The 16,583-nt window shown below is 37.0% G+C and overlaps 1 protein-coding gene across 7 annotated transcripts in view; it reads left to right on the top strand.

Annotated features, from left to right (window-relative positions):
* HS2ST1 (heparan sulfate 2-O-sulfotransferase 1) overlaps nt 1-16,583 on the top strand; it is a 310,493-nt gene that overhangs the window by 278,198 nt on the left and 15,712 nt on the right. For all 7 annotated transcript variants that reach the window (XM_077120374.1, XM_077120373.1, XM_077120372.1 and 4 more), the window contains 2 exons: nt 814-899; nt 13,034-13,172. In XM_077120374.1, coding sequence (XP_076976489.1) covers nt 814-899; nt 13,034-13,172 — 225 coding nt within the window. The remainder of the gene's footprint in view (nt 1-813; nt 900-13,033; nt 13,173-16,583) is intronic.

The raw sequence follows: 16,583 nt of genomic DNA, 5'->3' as shown, positions 1-16,583 counted from the left end.
CCGCTGCTTTATTGCTGGCAATACTTAAGTATATCATGTTCTCTATATTAATCAGTTCTCAAAATTTAAAAAAGTATTTATACCTTTTGAATTTTTCATATTAAATAATCTTTTGTATAATTGTAACTCTAATTAGTTAAAATAAGTAATATTTAGGGTGCACGGGTGATTCAGTGGTAGAATGCTCGCCTTCCATGAGGGAGACCCAGGTTTGATTCCTCGACTGTGCACCCCAAAAAAAGTAATATTTAGATGTTTTCAATTTTTTATTTGACCTAAATCTCATCTCTAATTTTTTTTAATCAACTATTTATGCTATCTGTCTGATCTCAGTTCTTTATTATTATAATCATCATCTTTTCCGTATTCACTTTTATTTAAGGGTTAGTAAATTTTATTTGTTGAGTCTCTAAGCTTAAATGAATTTTATTAATAACAAGCCCCTGAGAGGAAAACAGATTTAATATACATAGAATCTCCCTATACTACAGTGCTGACTGCTTCGTATATACTGATAGAGAAGAACTCTTCCTCCACCCTCACCCTTGTAAATGCACTCACCTATGCAGCATTATAAAAGATTGCATTTTGTGTTTTTATTTTCAGAATCAGCTTTCACTCTTTTCTGACTGTAGTGGTAGTAGCTATGATGTTAGTTGTTACACATTTTGCTATACTTTCCTTAGTCTAAAACCTGAGTTTCAGGCTCTGTAATTGTCAAAATGGTGTGTGCCTAAATGGAAAGTATTTTATCATCAAATTTTATTTTCTTTTAATTGTACTTAAGTAATGAGTGTGTTTTCCCTTTTCTAGGTGCGCTTTGTAAAGAATATAACTTCCTGGAAAGAGATGAAACCAGGGTTTTATCATGGACATGTTGCTTATTTGGATTTTGCAAAGTAAGTTACACTTCAAATCACATGCTAAAGAATATTTGAACTTTAGCAACTGAAAAAGGGATAAATTCATTAAATTGTTATGATTTTGGTTTTCAATAAAACAAATGTACAGTCTCACTTTTGCCACTTTTAGCTCTGTAATTTAAATATACCTTATAGTATTTTACTGCCCTCTAGTGTTCATAAATTGGCAATTCTCATTAATTATAGAAATTCAAGGTAGATTAAATTTAGGTATTGTTCTTTAAAAGAACTATTCACCATTATTGCATGTATGTTTTCTTACCCAACCAGAATGATACTATTTCAGGTTTTAACTTAGAAGCCAATCAGACTGTGACTTTCCACATCATTGACTGAGGACTGAGAAAGCAAAGAGCTGTCACTCAGTTGTTGGTGTCCCGATGTGTCTGCTTCTCAGCCAAGTCTCAGTAAACTGAACCCTAACCCCTGAGCTAACTGGATGTAGTTTAAAAAATGTGATGTATTAAGAAGAGACATGAAAAAACAAATTAGTGATTTTCCTTTATGCTTGAATTTGCCTGTAAATGAAGATAACTCTCTTTTCTCACATTTTTGGAGAGGACCACATCCATGGTATTTCTATCACAATTCTCTCAAGAAAAATTCACAAAACTAGAGCCCTATTTACAGTTTTCAAGCACTATGTGACTCCCTCTAGAGTCTATGCCACATTAAGCAGTAATCAGACAATTAGTCAAAAGCAATATTCTAAATATTTGCTCTTAGATTCATCTGAAAGTTCTTTACCATACACATGAAACCTTTATAGTAGAATCTCAAATCCAAATCTTTTCCCTAATAGAAGATTCTGGATTAACATTTAAAACTCATTATTTTTGCTTCTTAGTTAAACTTGTTTGCTGAGTCTTTTCATTAGCAGTCATGATTTCAAAGTAATACCCATTCATGTATTAGTCAGCTTTAAAGGGTATGTTATGTAAAATTTGAAAATTAAATTGATATCTCCCACTTAAATTTAATTTCTTAAATTTGAAAAGAAAAACAGAATGAAATCATACTTAATTTTTTAAAAATCATGTAATTAAAAAAGAATTACACTGCTGTGCTAGAGACCTGGGCTCAATTCCCAGAGCCTGCCTATCCCAAAAAAAAAAAAAAACAAGTATTATATATATAAAATGATATATTCCTATTTCTGGTTGCTCATATTAGTATTCTAGATCTTTTAATAAAATAGTAGCTTTAAAGTCAGATGTACATTTTTCTATAAATAATTTATACTATAATATTGAAAACATATTATAAGCATCTTTAAAATAAACTAATTATTTTTTCTTTGCAGAGGCATTGAACCAATTTCATAAACTTCATTCATATGCATATTTTCCCAGAGGGCTGCACTATCTTTGAATTGAATATTTGTTACCCTATCACCTAAATGATTTTTTTTTCCTCATACAGCTTAGTTTCTAATACCTTATGTTTTCATTATTAAAATAATATATGGGGTGCTTTTGCTTTTGGCAAAAATCTTGTACTTAGAATGAAGCCCTGATATATGCTGGAGTTCTCACAGTTGAAAAAATATAAAGCTTTTTAAAAAAGTTAATCTCATTTATTAGGTACTGACCCAAAAGTTTAAAGGTTTGAATATTTTCATAAACTTTACAAGATTTTAAACAAATACCTAAACAAAATCAACTAGAAGAAATGTTTTTTAATGTATATAGTCAAGAACTATTGTTGATGTAACTATTATCCTTTAAAATGTTTTTAAGTTTGACAGCCGTACTCACTGTAAATCAGTAAGGAAGAGGGGGAAAAACATTACCTTACCAATTTTTTAAATAACTTATTCTTCAAAAAATATTCTTGCCTGACCCAGTACTTTGTGGAGTCCTTTAAAATATTTGTCTTTAGGAGAAAATAGTCATATTTGGTGAAAAAAGTATTTAATCACATAGTTTTTTAATTGCCTTAGCAGAAACATTAAAAAGAATATAAATTCAGTAAAATCCGGTAAACCTAGGAAATAAGATAGAAAAATAAAAAAATGAAAAGTCTCTTATAGTTTAGACTGATCACTAAGAAGCACACATTTTATTGGCAGGTCTGTGTCTGCTCAAGCCTTTTTGTTTTTGTTTTTGTATTTTTTATTTTATTCAGTTCTTTAGAATAATAACTGTGGGGAATTGAATCATGCCACCCACAAAAGGCATGTTCAGGTCTCAACCCCTGGGTCTGGGTGTAAGCCCATTTGTAAATAGGACCTTTGAAGATGTTATTAGTTAAGGTGTACCCAAACTGAAGGACAGTGAGTATTAATCCAATATGACTGAAGTCCTTATAAGCAAAGGAAGTCAGACATGGAAGAAGAAGCCATGCGTGCCAGTTTGAAACTGTCATGTATCCCCAGAAAAGCCTTTTTCTTTAATCTTCATTCAGTATTGCTGAGTGGAATCGTTTTTATTGTTTCCATGGAGATGTGTCCATTCAAGGTTGAGTTGCTTACTGGAGTCCTTTAAGAGGGAAACATTTTAGAAGAAGCTTTAGTGCCAACAGAGCCTGCACAGCCAGAGACCTTTGGAGATATGGAAGGAAACTGTCCCCAGGCAAGCCTTATGAAATGAGGAGAGAAAGCTAGCAGGCGTCACCATGTGCCCTCCCAGCTGACAGTGGTGTCCAGAATCCATAGACCCAAGCAGATGCCAGCCAGGTGCCTTCCTAGCTGACAGAAGGATTCCAGATAGCTTCAGCCTTTCTTGAGTGAAGGTAGTCTCTTGTTGGTGCCTTAATTTGGACATTTTCATGGCCTTAGAAGTGTAAACTTGCAACTTAATAAATTCCCTTTTTAAAAGGAAACTGCATTCCATTTCTGGTATATTGCATTCTGGCAGCTTAACAAACTAAAACACCAAGGGAGCAGCCAGAAGTTGGAAGTCTTTGGAACCTGGAAGAGAAAGGAGAATACACTAATGCTATGTGCATTGCCATGTGACAGAAAAATCAAGGTCCAAAAATTGCTGGCAGCCAGCCTCAAAACACCACAGTCTTCAGGAGCAAAGCATCACCTTGCTGATACCTCAATTTTGGACTTTTCCTAGCCTCAAAATCATGAGCCAGTAAATTTCCATTGTTTAAGCCAACTCATTGTGTGGTATTTGTTTCAATGGCCTGGAAACTAAATCAGGTTTTGGTACTGGAAAGAGAGGTATGCTACTCTGAAATACTGAAAACAACTTTGGAATTGGGTAGTGGACAGAGGCTGGAAGAATTGTGAGGTATTGATAGAAAAAGTCTATATTGCTTTGAAGTGACTGTTGGTGGAAATATAGATATCAAAGGTACTTCCAGTGAGGCCTTAGAAGGAAATGATGTGTTATTTGAAACTGAAGGAAGGATAATCCTTGTTATAAAGTGGCAGAGAATTTGGTGAAGCTGTGTTCTGATGTTGGACGGAAGGAAGAACTTGAGAGCAGCGAACTTGGATATTTAACTCAGGAGATTTCCAAGCTAAGTGTGGAAGGTACAGCCCTGTAGCTTAAAGTAAAATGCAAGAGAAAAGGGATAAGCTGAGAATTGAACTCTTAAGCACAAAGGAACCAGAAATTGATGGCACTGAAAATTCTCAGCCTATCCTAGTAGCATCCTCTGAGACTAGTGCCAGAAGCAGCTCTATCAGGGATTTCACTTTCAGGAAGTGAGTACTCAGAGGAGAGGGCTCTACAAAAGGGTTTGATTGAACAAAGAAGGTGTGGTTGAACATGGGTCCACTCATCCATTTCAGTAGAAGTCAGGATTGGGAATGCAATTAATTATCCAGGAAAGTTCTGTCTGATAGTTTGGACCCCTGGCATTGCACCCAAAGCTACAAGATTTTGTGAAATTTATATGAATAGAGGTAGTGCCTGAAGGGGACAGGGAAGGAACAAATTGAAGGAAGAATGACTTCAACGACAGAACCATGAAAACTGAAATCTATACAGAAGATATCTTGGGCCAAGAGAGTAGGCCCACAGATGTACATGGAAAGAGCAGGTCCACCCCTGTGCTTGGAGGGACCCATTGTTCACAAAGAGTGCCGCCATCCCAATGCTCATAGATGGTGGGGCCTATGCTCCAGTGTTTCTAGACAGCCTGGGATGCTCTGAGAGGGGACTACACCCTAGTGTTTGGAGAGGGTATGGCTGGTGCAAAAGCACTTGGAAGGGGTGGGATTGTTGCTCCATCAGGCCTAAAGGACAAAGCAGCAGATGGTTCTCAGACCTTGTGATTTAATGGTATTTGCCTTGTTGGGTTTCCAACATATGTGGGACCCTTGGTACCTGTTTTCCTTCCAGTTTCTTCCTTTTTGAATGGAAATGTCTATTTTTATGCCTGCTCCACCATTGTAAATTGGAAAAGGATAACTTGTTTTCTAGGTTTCACAGGTCCATCAGAGAGGAATTTTGTCCCAGGGTTTACCACACCCTTTGCCAATTTTGATGAGACTTTGTACTTAGCTTTATTACTGAAATGACTTAAGCTTTTAGGATGTTGTGATAGAATGAAAGTACTTTGCATGTGAAAAGAACATGTCTTTGGGGGTGTAGAAGGTAGTTTTTGAGGGTTCAGAAGACAGACTATTGGGAATTGAACAATAACCCCCACAAAAGGCATGTTCAGGTACTATTCCTGGTTCTGTAAGTGTGAACTCATTTGTAAATAGGACCTTTTAAGATATTAGTTAAGATGTGCCCAAACTGAATACGGCTAGGTTTTAACATAATATGACTTAAGTCTTTAGAAGCAAAGAAAATTGGACACAGAAAGAGAAGCCTGAGGAGCAACCAGGAGCTGGAAGTCTGTAGAAATTGGAAGAGAAAGGAGACACTGTCACGTGCATTGCCATGTGACAGAGAAGCCAAGGACCAAGGATCACTAGCGGCTGTCCCCAGAACACCATAGTGTTCTTGTTGATGTGTCAGTTTGGACTTTTTCTAGTTTCAAAACCATGAGCCAATAAATTCCCATTGTTTAAGCCAGCCCATTGTCTGATTTTGATTTAGAAGCCAAGAAACTAAAACAATATCAAATTACCTTTTTATATGTTTGCATTCCTGGTATATCTTGTTCCTTTTTATCTTAATCCTATTCTAATATAACACACAAGGAAGAAACTTTAGAATAATCTTGAACAGCCTTTTCTTTACCACCTATATTGAATCAGTCACTAAATACTACTGATTTTAGTTTTATAGAACGGAAAAATGAATATGTTCCTCAAATCTATTTCTCTTTTCATTCTGCCATGAATTGTGGTCTCATTAGCTCTTTTCTAGATTAGTTAGTAACTTAATTTTTAAGTGGTCTTAATCTTTCTTTCTCTTCCTATTAACTACAGTAACCACAATGGTCTTTGTGATGGTTTGAAGCTGTTATGTACCCCAGACAAGATCCTGTTCTATTCCTGTAGGTTTGACCTGTTGTAGATGGAACCTTTTGATTTTTCAATTGAGATGTGACACACCTCATTCAAGGTGGGTCTTAATCCTTTTACTGGAGCCCTCTGTAAGAGGATAAAAGACAGAATAAGCCCCCAGAGAAGCTAACACACAGAAGCAAGGAGAAACTCAGAGAAGCCAAGAGAGACAGAAGCTGAGAGAGGACATGCCAAAAACAGAGAAGAAGCCACTAAAGCTAGAAGCTGAAAGCAGTGAAACCTGGGAGATAGGGACCAGCAAACACCAGCCACATGCCTTCACATGTGACAGAGGTGTCCCAGATGCCAGCAGCTTGTCTTCAGAGTCCAAGAATCATCCTGTTGATGGCTTGATGTGCTGGTTTGAAATGATGTATGTACCTTAGGAAAGCCATGTTTTCATCCTAATCCCATTTTGTAAGGGCAGCTGTTTCTTCTAATCCCTATTTAGTATTGTATGTTTGAAACTGTAATTAGATCGTCTCCCTGGAGATGTGATTTAATCAAGAGTGGTTGTTAAGCTGGATTAGCTGGAGGCTTGTCTCCACCCATTTGGGTGGGTCTTGATTAGTTTCTTAAGTCCTATGAAAGAGGATACATTTTGGAGAATGAGAGAGATTTGGAGAGAGCAGAGCAGAACGACATAGCCACAAGAAGCAGAGTCCACCAGTCAGTGACCTTTGGAGATGAAGAAGGAAAATGCCTCCTGGGGAGCTTCATGAAAAAGGAAGCCAGGAGAGGAAGCTAGCAGATGACGCCCTGTTTTCCACATGCCCTTCCAGATGAGAGAGAAACCCTGACTGTGTTCAGCATGTGCCTTTCCAGGTGAGAGAGGAACTCTGTGTTCGCCATGTACCTTTCCACTTGAGATAGAAACCCTGAACTTTATTGGCCTTCTTGAACCAAGGTATCTTTCCCTGGATGCCTTTGGTTGGACGTTTCTATAGACTTGTTTTAATTGGGACATTTTCTCAGCCTTAGAACTGTAAACTAGCAACTTATTAAATTCCCCCCTTTAAAAACCATTTGTTTCTGGTATATTACATTCTGGCAGCTAGCAAACTAGAACACTTGAGTTGGACATTTTCATGATATAAGAACTATAAATTAAAATAAATCCGCATTGTAAAAGCTAGCCCATTTCTGATATATGTGCATTCTGGCAGCTTTAACAAACCAAATAGTCTTTTAAAAATATATATCTTCCCAGACCATGCACCTAAGGAAAAAAAAGTATATATATATTACCCAATGTATATATATATTGGGTCTTCCTGACTAGCAAACCAAAACAGTCTTTTAAAAATAAGTATCTATCTGTTCTAGTTTGCTAGCTGCTAGAATACAATATACCAGAAATGAAATGGCTTTAAAAAAGGGGAATTTAGTAAGTTGCCAGTTTATAGTTCTAAGGCTGAGAAGATGTCCAAATTAAGGCACCAACAAGAGGTTACCTTCGCTCAAGAAAGCCAATGAAGTTCAGGGTTTCCCTCTCAACTTGAAAGGCACATGGCAAACATGGTGGTGTCTGCCAGCTTTCTCTCCTGGCTCCTTGTTTTATGAAGCTCCCCTGGAAACGTTATCCTTTTTCATCTCCAAAGGTCTCTGGCTGTGTGGTCTTTGCAGTTCTTGTTGCTATCATCATTCTCCGTGGTTCTGTTGCTCTCCAACTTTTTCCAAAATGCTTCCTCTTTTAAAGGATTCTAGTAAACTCATCTAGACCCACCTGGAATGGGTGAAGTCACATCTCTTTCTCACCAAAGATTAATATTCACAATTGGGTATGTCACATCTGCAAGGAAATAATCCAGTCAAGCCCCCAACATTCATTTCTGGATGGGGTTTAAGAGAGGTGGTTGCCCCCACAAGATTGGATTAGGATTAGAGCATGGTTTTTCTAGGGTACACAAATCCTTTCAAACCAGCATACTATCATTGCGTTTTCCTCATTATTTATAGATTAGTCCCATCTTTTTCCTTTGTGTTTTCCGGACTATAGACCAATCTACCACCTTGATCTTTGAAATAGCTTTCTAACTTATTTCCCTGTCACTGGTACTCTTCTTTTCCCTCCTCCTCCCCGCCTTCCAGGCAATCCTGCATAATAATATTTCATATAATCCTTCCAAAATATTTTCACGAAGATGATTCAAGAAGCTACAGTGACTTCTCATTGCCTTTCCCATCACTTCTGGGCGTCTCTGCCTAGTTTTCAGGTCCCTCTGTGATCTAGTTACTACCTCTAATTCTCAACTCTTATCTTTTACCACTCCCTAGCACACACTTTCTCCTTGTTATACTCCTCTGTGTTCAGAATGTTTGCCCATATTTCTTTGTTATTATTCTTTTTTTTTTTATTGTTACTACTTTCAGTAATAATGGCTACCTTTTATTGAATGGATAGTATATGTTGGACATTGAGTAAAATACTTTACAAACATTATCCTTTAATCTTCAAAATGATTCTGTGATGTAAATAGCATCGTATACATTGCTGGTGAAGAGAATGATGTGCAGAGAAGGTAAATACTTTGTCCTGGGTCACACAATTATTAAATGATAGAATTGGGCTTTATACTGAGGTCTACTTGATTCCACACTCCGTACATGCTCTTAACTATTACTTCCTATGAATGGGTGTTCATCTTGCTTCCAAAACTGAAGTCTAAGTAACTTGACAGCAAGTATCTTCTCAAATGCACAAAGGACCAGGAACATAGATTCTCAAAAGTTTATGTGTTGTTTGACTGGGTAAAACATATCCAGAAAGCATTGAGTGGAACAAATACTATTTAGTTGGACCACATGAAATTGCTGATAACCAGCTATTTTGATCTTTAAAAATACAATTTCAAAATAAAGTATCTGTGTTTGAGAAAATTCAAATAGAGTCGAGAGGCTACTCTGGAAGTCACTCTTACGCAAACTTCAGTTAGACTACCATAACTTACCAAACCCCGACCAAAACCATTCCTAAAGAACACCTAGGGCGTTATATAAGATTCTACAAAGGGTCCATGCACTAGGGTAACTTTCCCACAACCTCCAGATGGGTCCCTGGACCAGAGAAGTCCTGAAATGCAGAGGAACCAGCCTCTCCAGAACATCAGCTAGTTCCATCCCCATCCCGTATTATCAGCATCCACTTCCAACATGAAAAAGTTAGAATGTACATAGTCCAAATACCCCTAGAGAGGGGGAGAAAGATCAAAGATGATGGTGGAGTTATATAGAGGAGATAGGGTTTAACAAATGAGTGTGATTGCTGTCTCATTATATTGGTGTTTCTTTTAGTCTCCAGTATCTTAGAGCACCTAAAAGTAAAAACCTAAAAATGTGGAATTGTAACCCATACCAAACTCTGAAATCTGTTTTACAACTAATTGTTGCGATGTGCTTTGAAATTTATTGCTTTTTTATATGTGTTATTTTTCACACATAGACACAAAAAACGATAGTGATAAATGTGCAGCTATGTATTGATATTGTAAACATTGATTGTACACTTTGGATGATTACATGGTATGGGAATACATAATATATAGCAATAAAAATAACTAAAAAAGATTAAAAAGTAAAAAAGACATTTAAAAAATGCAATTTCATATAGTTCAACTTAATGCCAATAATATTTATGCATTCCAAATTTGTATTTGTGAACAAAACTTGAGAGATGTTTTAATAGAAATATGGTTTTGTTTTTTGCTTTTTGTTTTTTACTTTGAGTTTCCAAACCAACTGTATCTGGTAAATAAAAAGTAATATCATCCTGAATTGTGCAGCAGTATTCATAAGGAAAACTAACATACCATATGACCATGTATCTTTTTACATTAAGGAATGTAAGCCATTGGTTTTTCTAGTTCTATATTATTTCTTATAAATTAAAATATGAAAATATAAGATGTAACTGATAAGGTGTTTGCTTTTGTTTGTTTATTGGGATAGAATTTAATTCATCCTTTTTAAGTATAAAGTCCTGTGAATTTGTACAGACTTCTACAGTTTAAAGCAGGAGAGTGACTGCATGGATTTGTGTCCTAAGAATATTCCACTTGCAATATAGAGAATGGAATAAACTGTCGAGGGGCAGTAACAAAATCTTGTGTTATGTAGAGCCTTTCCTGATAACTCCAGCCGACAGTGCTTTTTTCATTTGGCACTTTCTGCACCTGTGAGCTAACTCTACAAGGCAATTTAACTCTTAACTGACCCTCCTAGTGTTTTCTCTTGTAAGTTTTTTTTTCTCCCCAACAGCATTATAAGCACAACAGTTCAGGCTGATTTAATTTTTGAATACAGGTTTTGTATAAACATAAGATTTCATTTAAGTTAAGAGCTTCATGTTCAGTTAATTTTTCAATAGTTCAGAAGCTGAAAGAATCAGTGCATTATCTGGGTTCATTGGTTTTTCTCTTCTGTAGTCTCTTTTCACTATTCATTTTAAAATTCAGTACAAAAAACATTTACAGAATACCCACTGTATGTGACACATTGGTTGTAATAGGCAGAGGTAAAGGGGAAGAAGTGAAATTGGTTGTGTTAACTAGATGCTTTTTAGTGTCTTTGGAAAATGATATTGGAAGGGAAGGTTAAGTTAAAAGCTGTTAGCTAAAGTGAGGATTTCTGTGGACTTACGTTTTTTCTCTCTAACTTTCACTATCTCTAACTTACTAGAGTCTTAGATTCCATTTATATGACATTCTGGAAAAGGCAAAACTAGAAGGACAGAAATCAGATCAGTCGTTGCTAGGGGTGAGAGTAGGGCAAGAGCATTGACTACAAAGTGATACAAATATACTATATCCTGCTTGTGGTGGTGATTGCATGGCATTTCTCTGCCTTAACTCTCCAGTGACCTTCTTCCTGACTCCAAGTAAAAATTACTGCTTATACTGTTCTATAATGCCCACACGATCTGTGCTTCCTACACTCTATGCCCCTATCTCTCCACTCTCAGCAACTACTGCTGTTCCCTCTCTGCTTCATCTACACCAGATTGATCTCCTTACTATTTCTCAAATACACCTAGCACTTAGCTGCCTCGGAATCTGCATACTTGGGCATCTCATCTTCCTGGAACAGTTCCCAAAAATATCTGCATGGCTTCCTCCCTCATCAAATAAAACTCCTATTTTGAATTGTACACTCTCCCACCTCCCCCTAGCACTCCCTATTCCCTTTTACTGTATTATTTTCCTCCTTGGCACTTTATCACACTGGCATATTTGCTTGTTAATTTGTTTGTCTTCCCTAGATAGAGTATTAGCTATAAGGACAGGAATTTTGTCTCTTATTCACCAGTGTATTCCTAGAATCTAAAATAGTGTCTGGCTTATATCAGGTGCCCAACAGGTATCTTTTGAATGAGTGAATGATGAGCAGAAAGATTAGAGAAATGAGAATAGCATTCTAGTTAAAGGCAACAGAAAAAGCAAAGGCATATAAGGAGAAATAGGTATAACTAAGATAATATGGGAGAAGATAGAAGAGATAAGCTTAACTATACAGATGGTTTCTTGTTTGAGGAGAGGTGAAAGTAAGGATAGATCAATAAAGTGCTACCAACAACAAAGCAAAGGTTGGGCTTGATGTCAGTATGAACAGTAGAGTTATTTCAGGCTCTTAAGAAGAGTGATCTAATGGGTGGTGTTTTAGAAATATCAATTGATAATTGGTGTGGAAGATAGATTGAAAGGGTAGAGATTGGATGGCAGAAAACCAGCTAGAAGTTTATTGCAGTATTCTAAGCAAGAGGCCTAGGAGGAAAGCAATGGTAAAGAAAAAAAGGGAATGATGAAGGCAGATCAAATCTGTGAAAAGCTTTACAAAGGAAAAGTCAAAAGGGTCATGGTAACTTTATTAAATGAAGAATAAAGGAAAGAAAGAGTCAAAAATAACTGAAGTTTAAAGACTGGGAGAAGTGAGAGAGGATACTGAAACAGGGAGCCAGCCTGTTTGACAGCTGTCATTACAAAATCTGTAATCTATAATGATAGATGAAGTAAAAGGCTTCTTTATTTCTTCAACTCTTTACCATTCCTTAAGGAAATAATGCTGAAAATTTAACATAGTTTACTTCTAACTTGTTTTTAAAATCAGCAGCAGGAGAAACCAGAAACAAATGTTCATGTTTATGTTGACTTATGCTACTTGCATTGATAATATTTACCTAGTTTGGTGAGCCAGAAACTTGAGAAATCATTACTACATATTTAATGAGGATTTGTGACTCTTTTTGTAGTGCCAGATGATTGATTATGGAGTATAATAAAGCATTTTTTTACAAGTTCACTTTTAAATTATAAATGTTAAATACTTTCTTAAAAGTATGTACCTGCTAACCTGAGAAGGAATTGTCTACTTGGACTTGAAATCTATTGCAGGCATAGAATTAAAATGTTTTACACAATTCTTACCAGTAAGGCTTAAAATTATTTTTCAATCATTTTCCTTGTCTTTCCTTTATTGTCAGCCATAATTTAAAAATTCTTATTTCTTGTGTACTTTATTGTGACACAAATAATCATAAAGCATTTCCCAAATATCTGCATGCTCTATTTTACTACAATTCATATTCTTCTTTCTACAGAGGAGCAGGATTTCTAACTTTTACGTATAATTTCAAGACATCCTTAAACAGAATGAAAATGTTGAATTCATCTTTGGTTATTTTGTTCTTTTTCAGATTTGGGGTGAAAAAGAAGCCCATTTACATTAATGTCATTAGGGATCCTATTGAGAGGCTAGTTTCTTACTATTACTTTCTGAGATTTGGAGATGATTATAGACCAGGGTTAAGGAGACGAAAACAAGGAGACAAAAAGGTAATATCTTAGTTTTAAGATGTTTGTAAAGATAATTGTTTATGCAATGCGATGAACAATGTGCTTTTTATTTATTATTGATTATAAATGTTCTACTTATTGTGGATATTTTGAAAAGAACAGAAAACTGTAAAGAAGCAAAAGTAAGACCAGTTATACAAATGATATAGTAGAGCATAAGATACATTTTGCTTTGGTTTCGGGGCTGAATATTTGTTTTATTATAGCCCTGTTAACTAATTTTCTATCAAACCATTATAATTATTCACTAATATGATGTATTTGTATATGTACTTTGGTTATCTTAATCTTGATGATGACAATTTATATTGATTTGTGATCATCAATGTAGAAACACTTGCTAAAGCAGCTACTTTTTAGGAAAGGAAAGAATAGTGACTCAACAGAATTCTTAATTATCAATTTCAAATTTGTGTTGTCTTCCATTATAATGCATTCTCCAGAGTATTGTCAGAGTTATTTTTCTAAGAAACCAAACGAATTTGTCACTTTTCTGGAACATCTTTATTGAACCACAATGCTTCAGGATTGCCCAAAGCATAAGAGACACAATCTGATGTAACCTGAGACCCACCTCTCCTGCCTCATAAACCCTTAGAAGTCCTGTGCTTCAGCCATATGAAATGTCACCATTTCCTCCAAACTCATTACTTTGTACTTTTTGTACAAGTGTTGTTACCTATATTTAAGATACCTTTCCTTCACCCTAGAGAATCTGTGTCCAACTTTTGAGATCCAGCTCAAATGTTAACTCTTCTTTAAAGTCTTTTCTAGACAGAATTTCAAAAGTCATCCTGGAGTGCTCCATTAAAATCTCTTTTTTAAACACTTATTTTGTGATATTTGGATTATCTGTTTACATATGTCTTCTAAATATTATGAACTTCCTGAAGCAGGGGCTATAGCTCATTCACTTTGTTTTCCCAGTATACAGTGCAGTACATACCTAGTTCATCTGTAAATGTCTAGTAAATGACTAACTGGGTGATTCCTGCACCTTTTTAAACCTATAGTGTTGCACAGTGGTGCTAGATACTTGGTATATTATGACACAAATCAACATCCTTGTATCACATGAGATGGCAATGTTTTTTTGTTTTGTTTTACTATTTTATATTTTCTAGAAATTACTCTTTCTTTTCTTAGTCACAAAGTTTTGGGCAGAAGGTACTGATCGATCCAAATGTAGATAGCCAGCTGTGTTATAGTTTACTAGAGCTGCTGTCACAAAGTACAAAAAACTGAGTAGCTTAAAACCACAGAAGTGTATTCTCTCAAAGTTCTGAGGATTGCCCAAGCTAGAAGCCTGAAATCAAGGTGTCAGTAGGCTCACAGATCTTCCTTGCCCCTTCCTAGCTTCTGGTGGTAGCTGACAATATATGGTGTTTCTTGATTTATAGATGGGTCACTCCAATCACTACCTCCATCTTCACAGATGATGATAGTGTATCTGTCTCTTTTCTGCTTGTGCTGGTTTGAAAGGATGTATATACCCTAGAAAAGCCATGTTTTAATCCTAATACCTAATACCTAATACCATTTTGTAAAGGCAACCATTTCTTCTAATCCCTTTTCAGTGCTGTATGTTTAAAATTAGATCATCTCCCTGGAGATGTGACTTAGGGACTCACATCTTGGTGTGATCTTGATGTGACCTTGAGTGATCAAGAGTGGTTGTTAAACTGGATTAGGTGGAGTCATGTCTCCACCCATTTGGGTGGGTCTTGAGTAGTACTGGAATCCTATAAAAGAGAAAATATTTTGGGAAAGAGAGATTCAGAGAGAGCAGAACGACACAGCCATGAGAAGCAGAGTCCACTAGCCGGCAACTTTTGGAGATGAAGAAGGAAAATGCCTCCCAGGGAGCTGGAGAGGAAGCTAGCAGATGACACCGTGTTGGCCATGTACCCTTTCAGCTGAGAGAGAAACCCTGACCATGTTCGCCGTGTGCCTTTTCACTTGAGGGAGAAACCCTGAACTTCATCAGCCTTCTTGAATCAAGGTGTCTTTCCCTGGATGCCTTAGATTGTACATTTCTACAAACTTACTTTAACTTGGACATTTTCTCAGCTTTAGAACTGTAAACTAGCAACCTATTAAATTTCCCTTTTTAAAAGCCATTCTGTTTCTGGTATATTATTGCATTCCGGCAGCTAGCAAACTAAAACAGATTTTGGTACCAGGAGTGGAGTGCTGCTGCAGTTTGCAGATACCAAACATGTTGGAACAGCTTTTTAAATGGATAAGGGGAAGATTTTGAAGGAGTTCTGAGGAGCTTGATAGAGAAGGCCTAAAATGCTTTGAAGAGACTGTTGGTGGAAATGAGGACTCTGAAGATACTTTTGATAAGGCCTTAGAAATGAGGCACGTGTTATTGCAAACTGGAAGGAGGTCAAACCTTGTTTTACAATAGCAGATATTTTGGCAAAATTGACTAGTATCTTTGGCTGGGGGCTGAGTTTAAAAGCCATGACTTGGATATTTAGCAGAAGAGATCTCCATATTAAATGTGGAAAGTGCAGCCTGGCTTCTCCTCACAGCTTATAGTGAAATGTGACAGGAAAGAGATAGGCTGAGAACTGAACTCTTGAACACAAAGAAACCAGAAATTGATGTTCTAGAAAATTCTGGGCTTCCAGGAAGGGAGACCCCAGAGAATAGTGCCCCACATGAAGATTTGGCCAAATGTGGAACCAGCCAGCCATTTCAGAGAAAGCCAGGATTGGACATGGAATTGTCCAGGAAGGATTAGTGGAAACTCCTTATTTCTGATGGATATGATCCAAAGCTACTGCGTAGAAAGCCAACGAGAGTGCTGTGGGACCAGTATAAACAGAGCCACTGCCAGTCTGGACTGGGGGGTTCAGAGGAGGGACACTGGAGGAAAAATAACTTCAGAGGCAAACCGTGGAGGCCGGGATCTGAAGTCAAGAAGCCTTGGGCCAAGAGAGTGGACCTACCCAAGCCTGGGGAGAGGGTGAGATTGCCCCAAAGGCAGAGAGGATGGGGCTTCCACCTCGTTGCAGTGGAAGAGTCATGCCGCCTCAGGCCTTGACTGAGGAATGTGCTCATTCCTTGGGGTTTGGGGAGAGCCTGGCTGCCACCACATGGAGGTGTTGAGCATGTGCCCTGGACAAGGCAGAGAGCCCAGATGTCGCCCCAGTGCTTATAGAGGGTGGCGCCGAGAAAAAGGTGGTCTCCCCAGTGCCCCCCCAAGGTTGTGTTCGGAGAGAGGCAGGCCTCTGTGTAGATCTTTGGAAAGGGTGGGACTGCTGCTTTCTAAAGCCCCGAAGATAAGTGATTCTCAGAATTTGAAATCTAATGGATTTTACTCTGTGGGTTTTTTGAAACTGTATGGGTCTGGTGACCCCTGTGTTCCTTCCTCCTTAT

This window comes from Tamandua tetradactyla, chromosome 11 (genome assembly GCF_023851605.1).
Source record: "Tamandua tetradactyla isolate mTamTet1 chromosome 11, mTamTet1.pri, whole genome shotgun sequence".
In the NCBI taxonomy this organism is placed as follows: Eukaryota; Metazoa; Chordata; class Mammalia; order Pilosa; family Myrmecophagidae; genus Tamandua; species Tamandua tetradactyla.
Note: the sequence above shows the minus strand (reverse complement) of the source record. Positions and strands in the feature narration are given on the sequence as shown.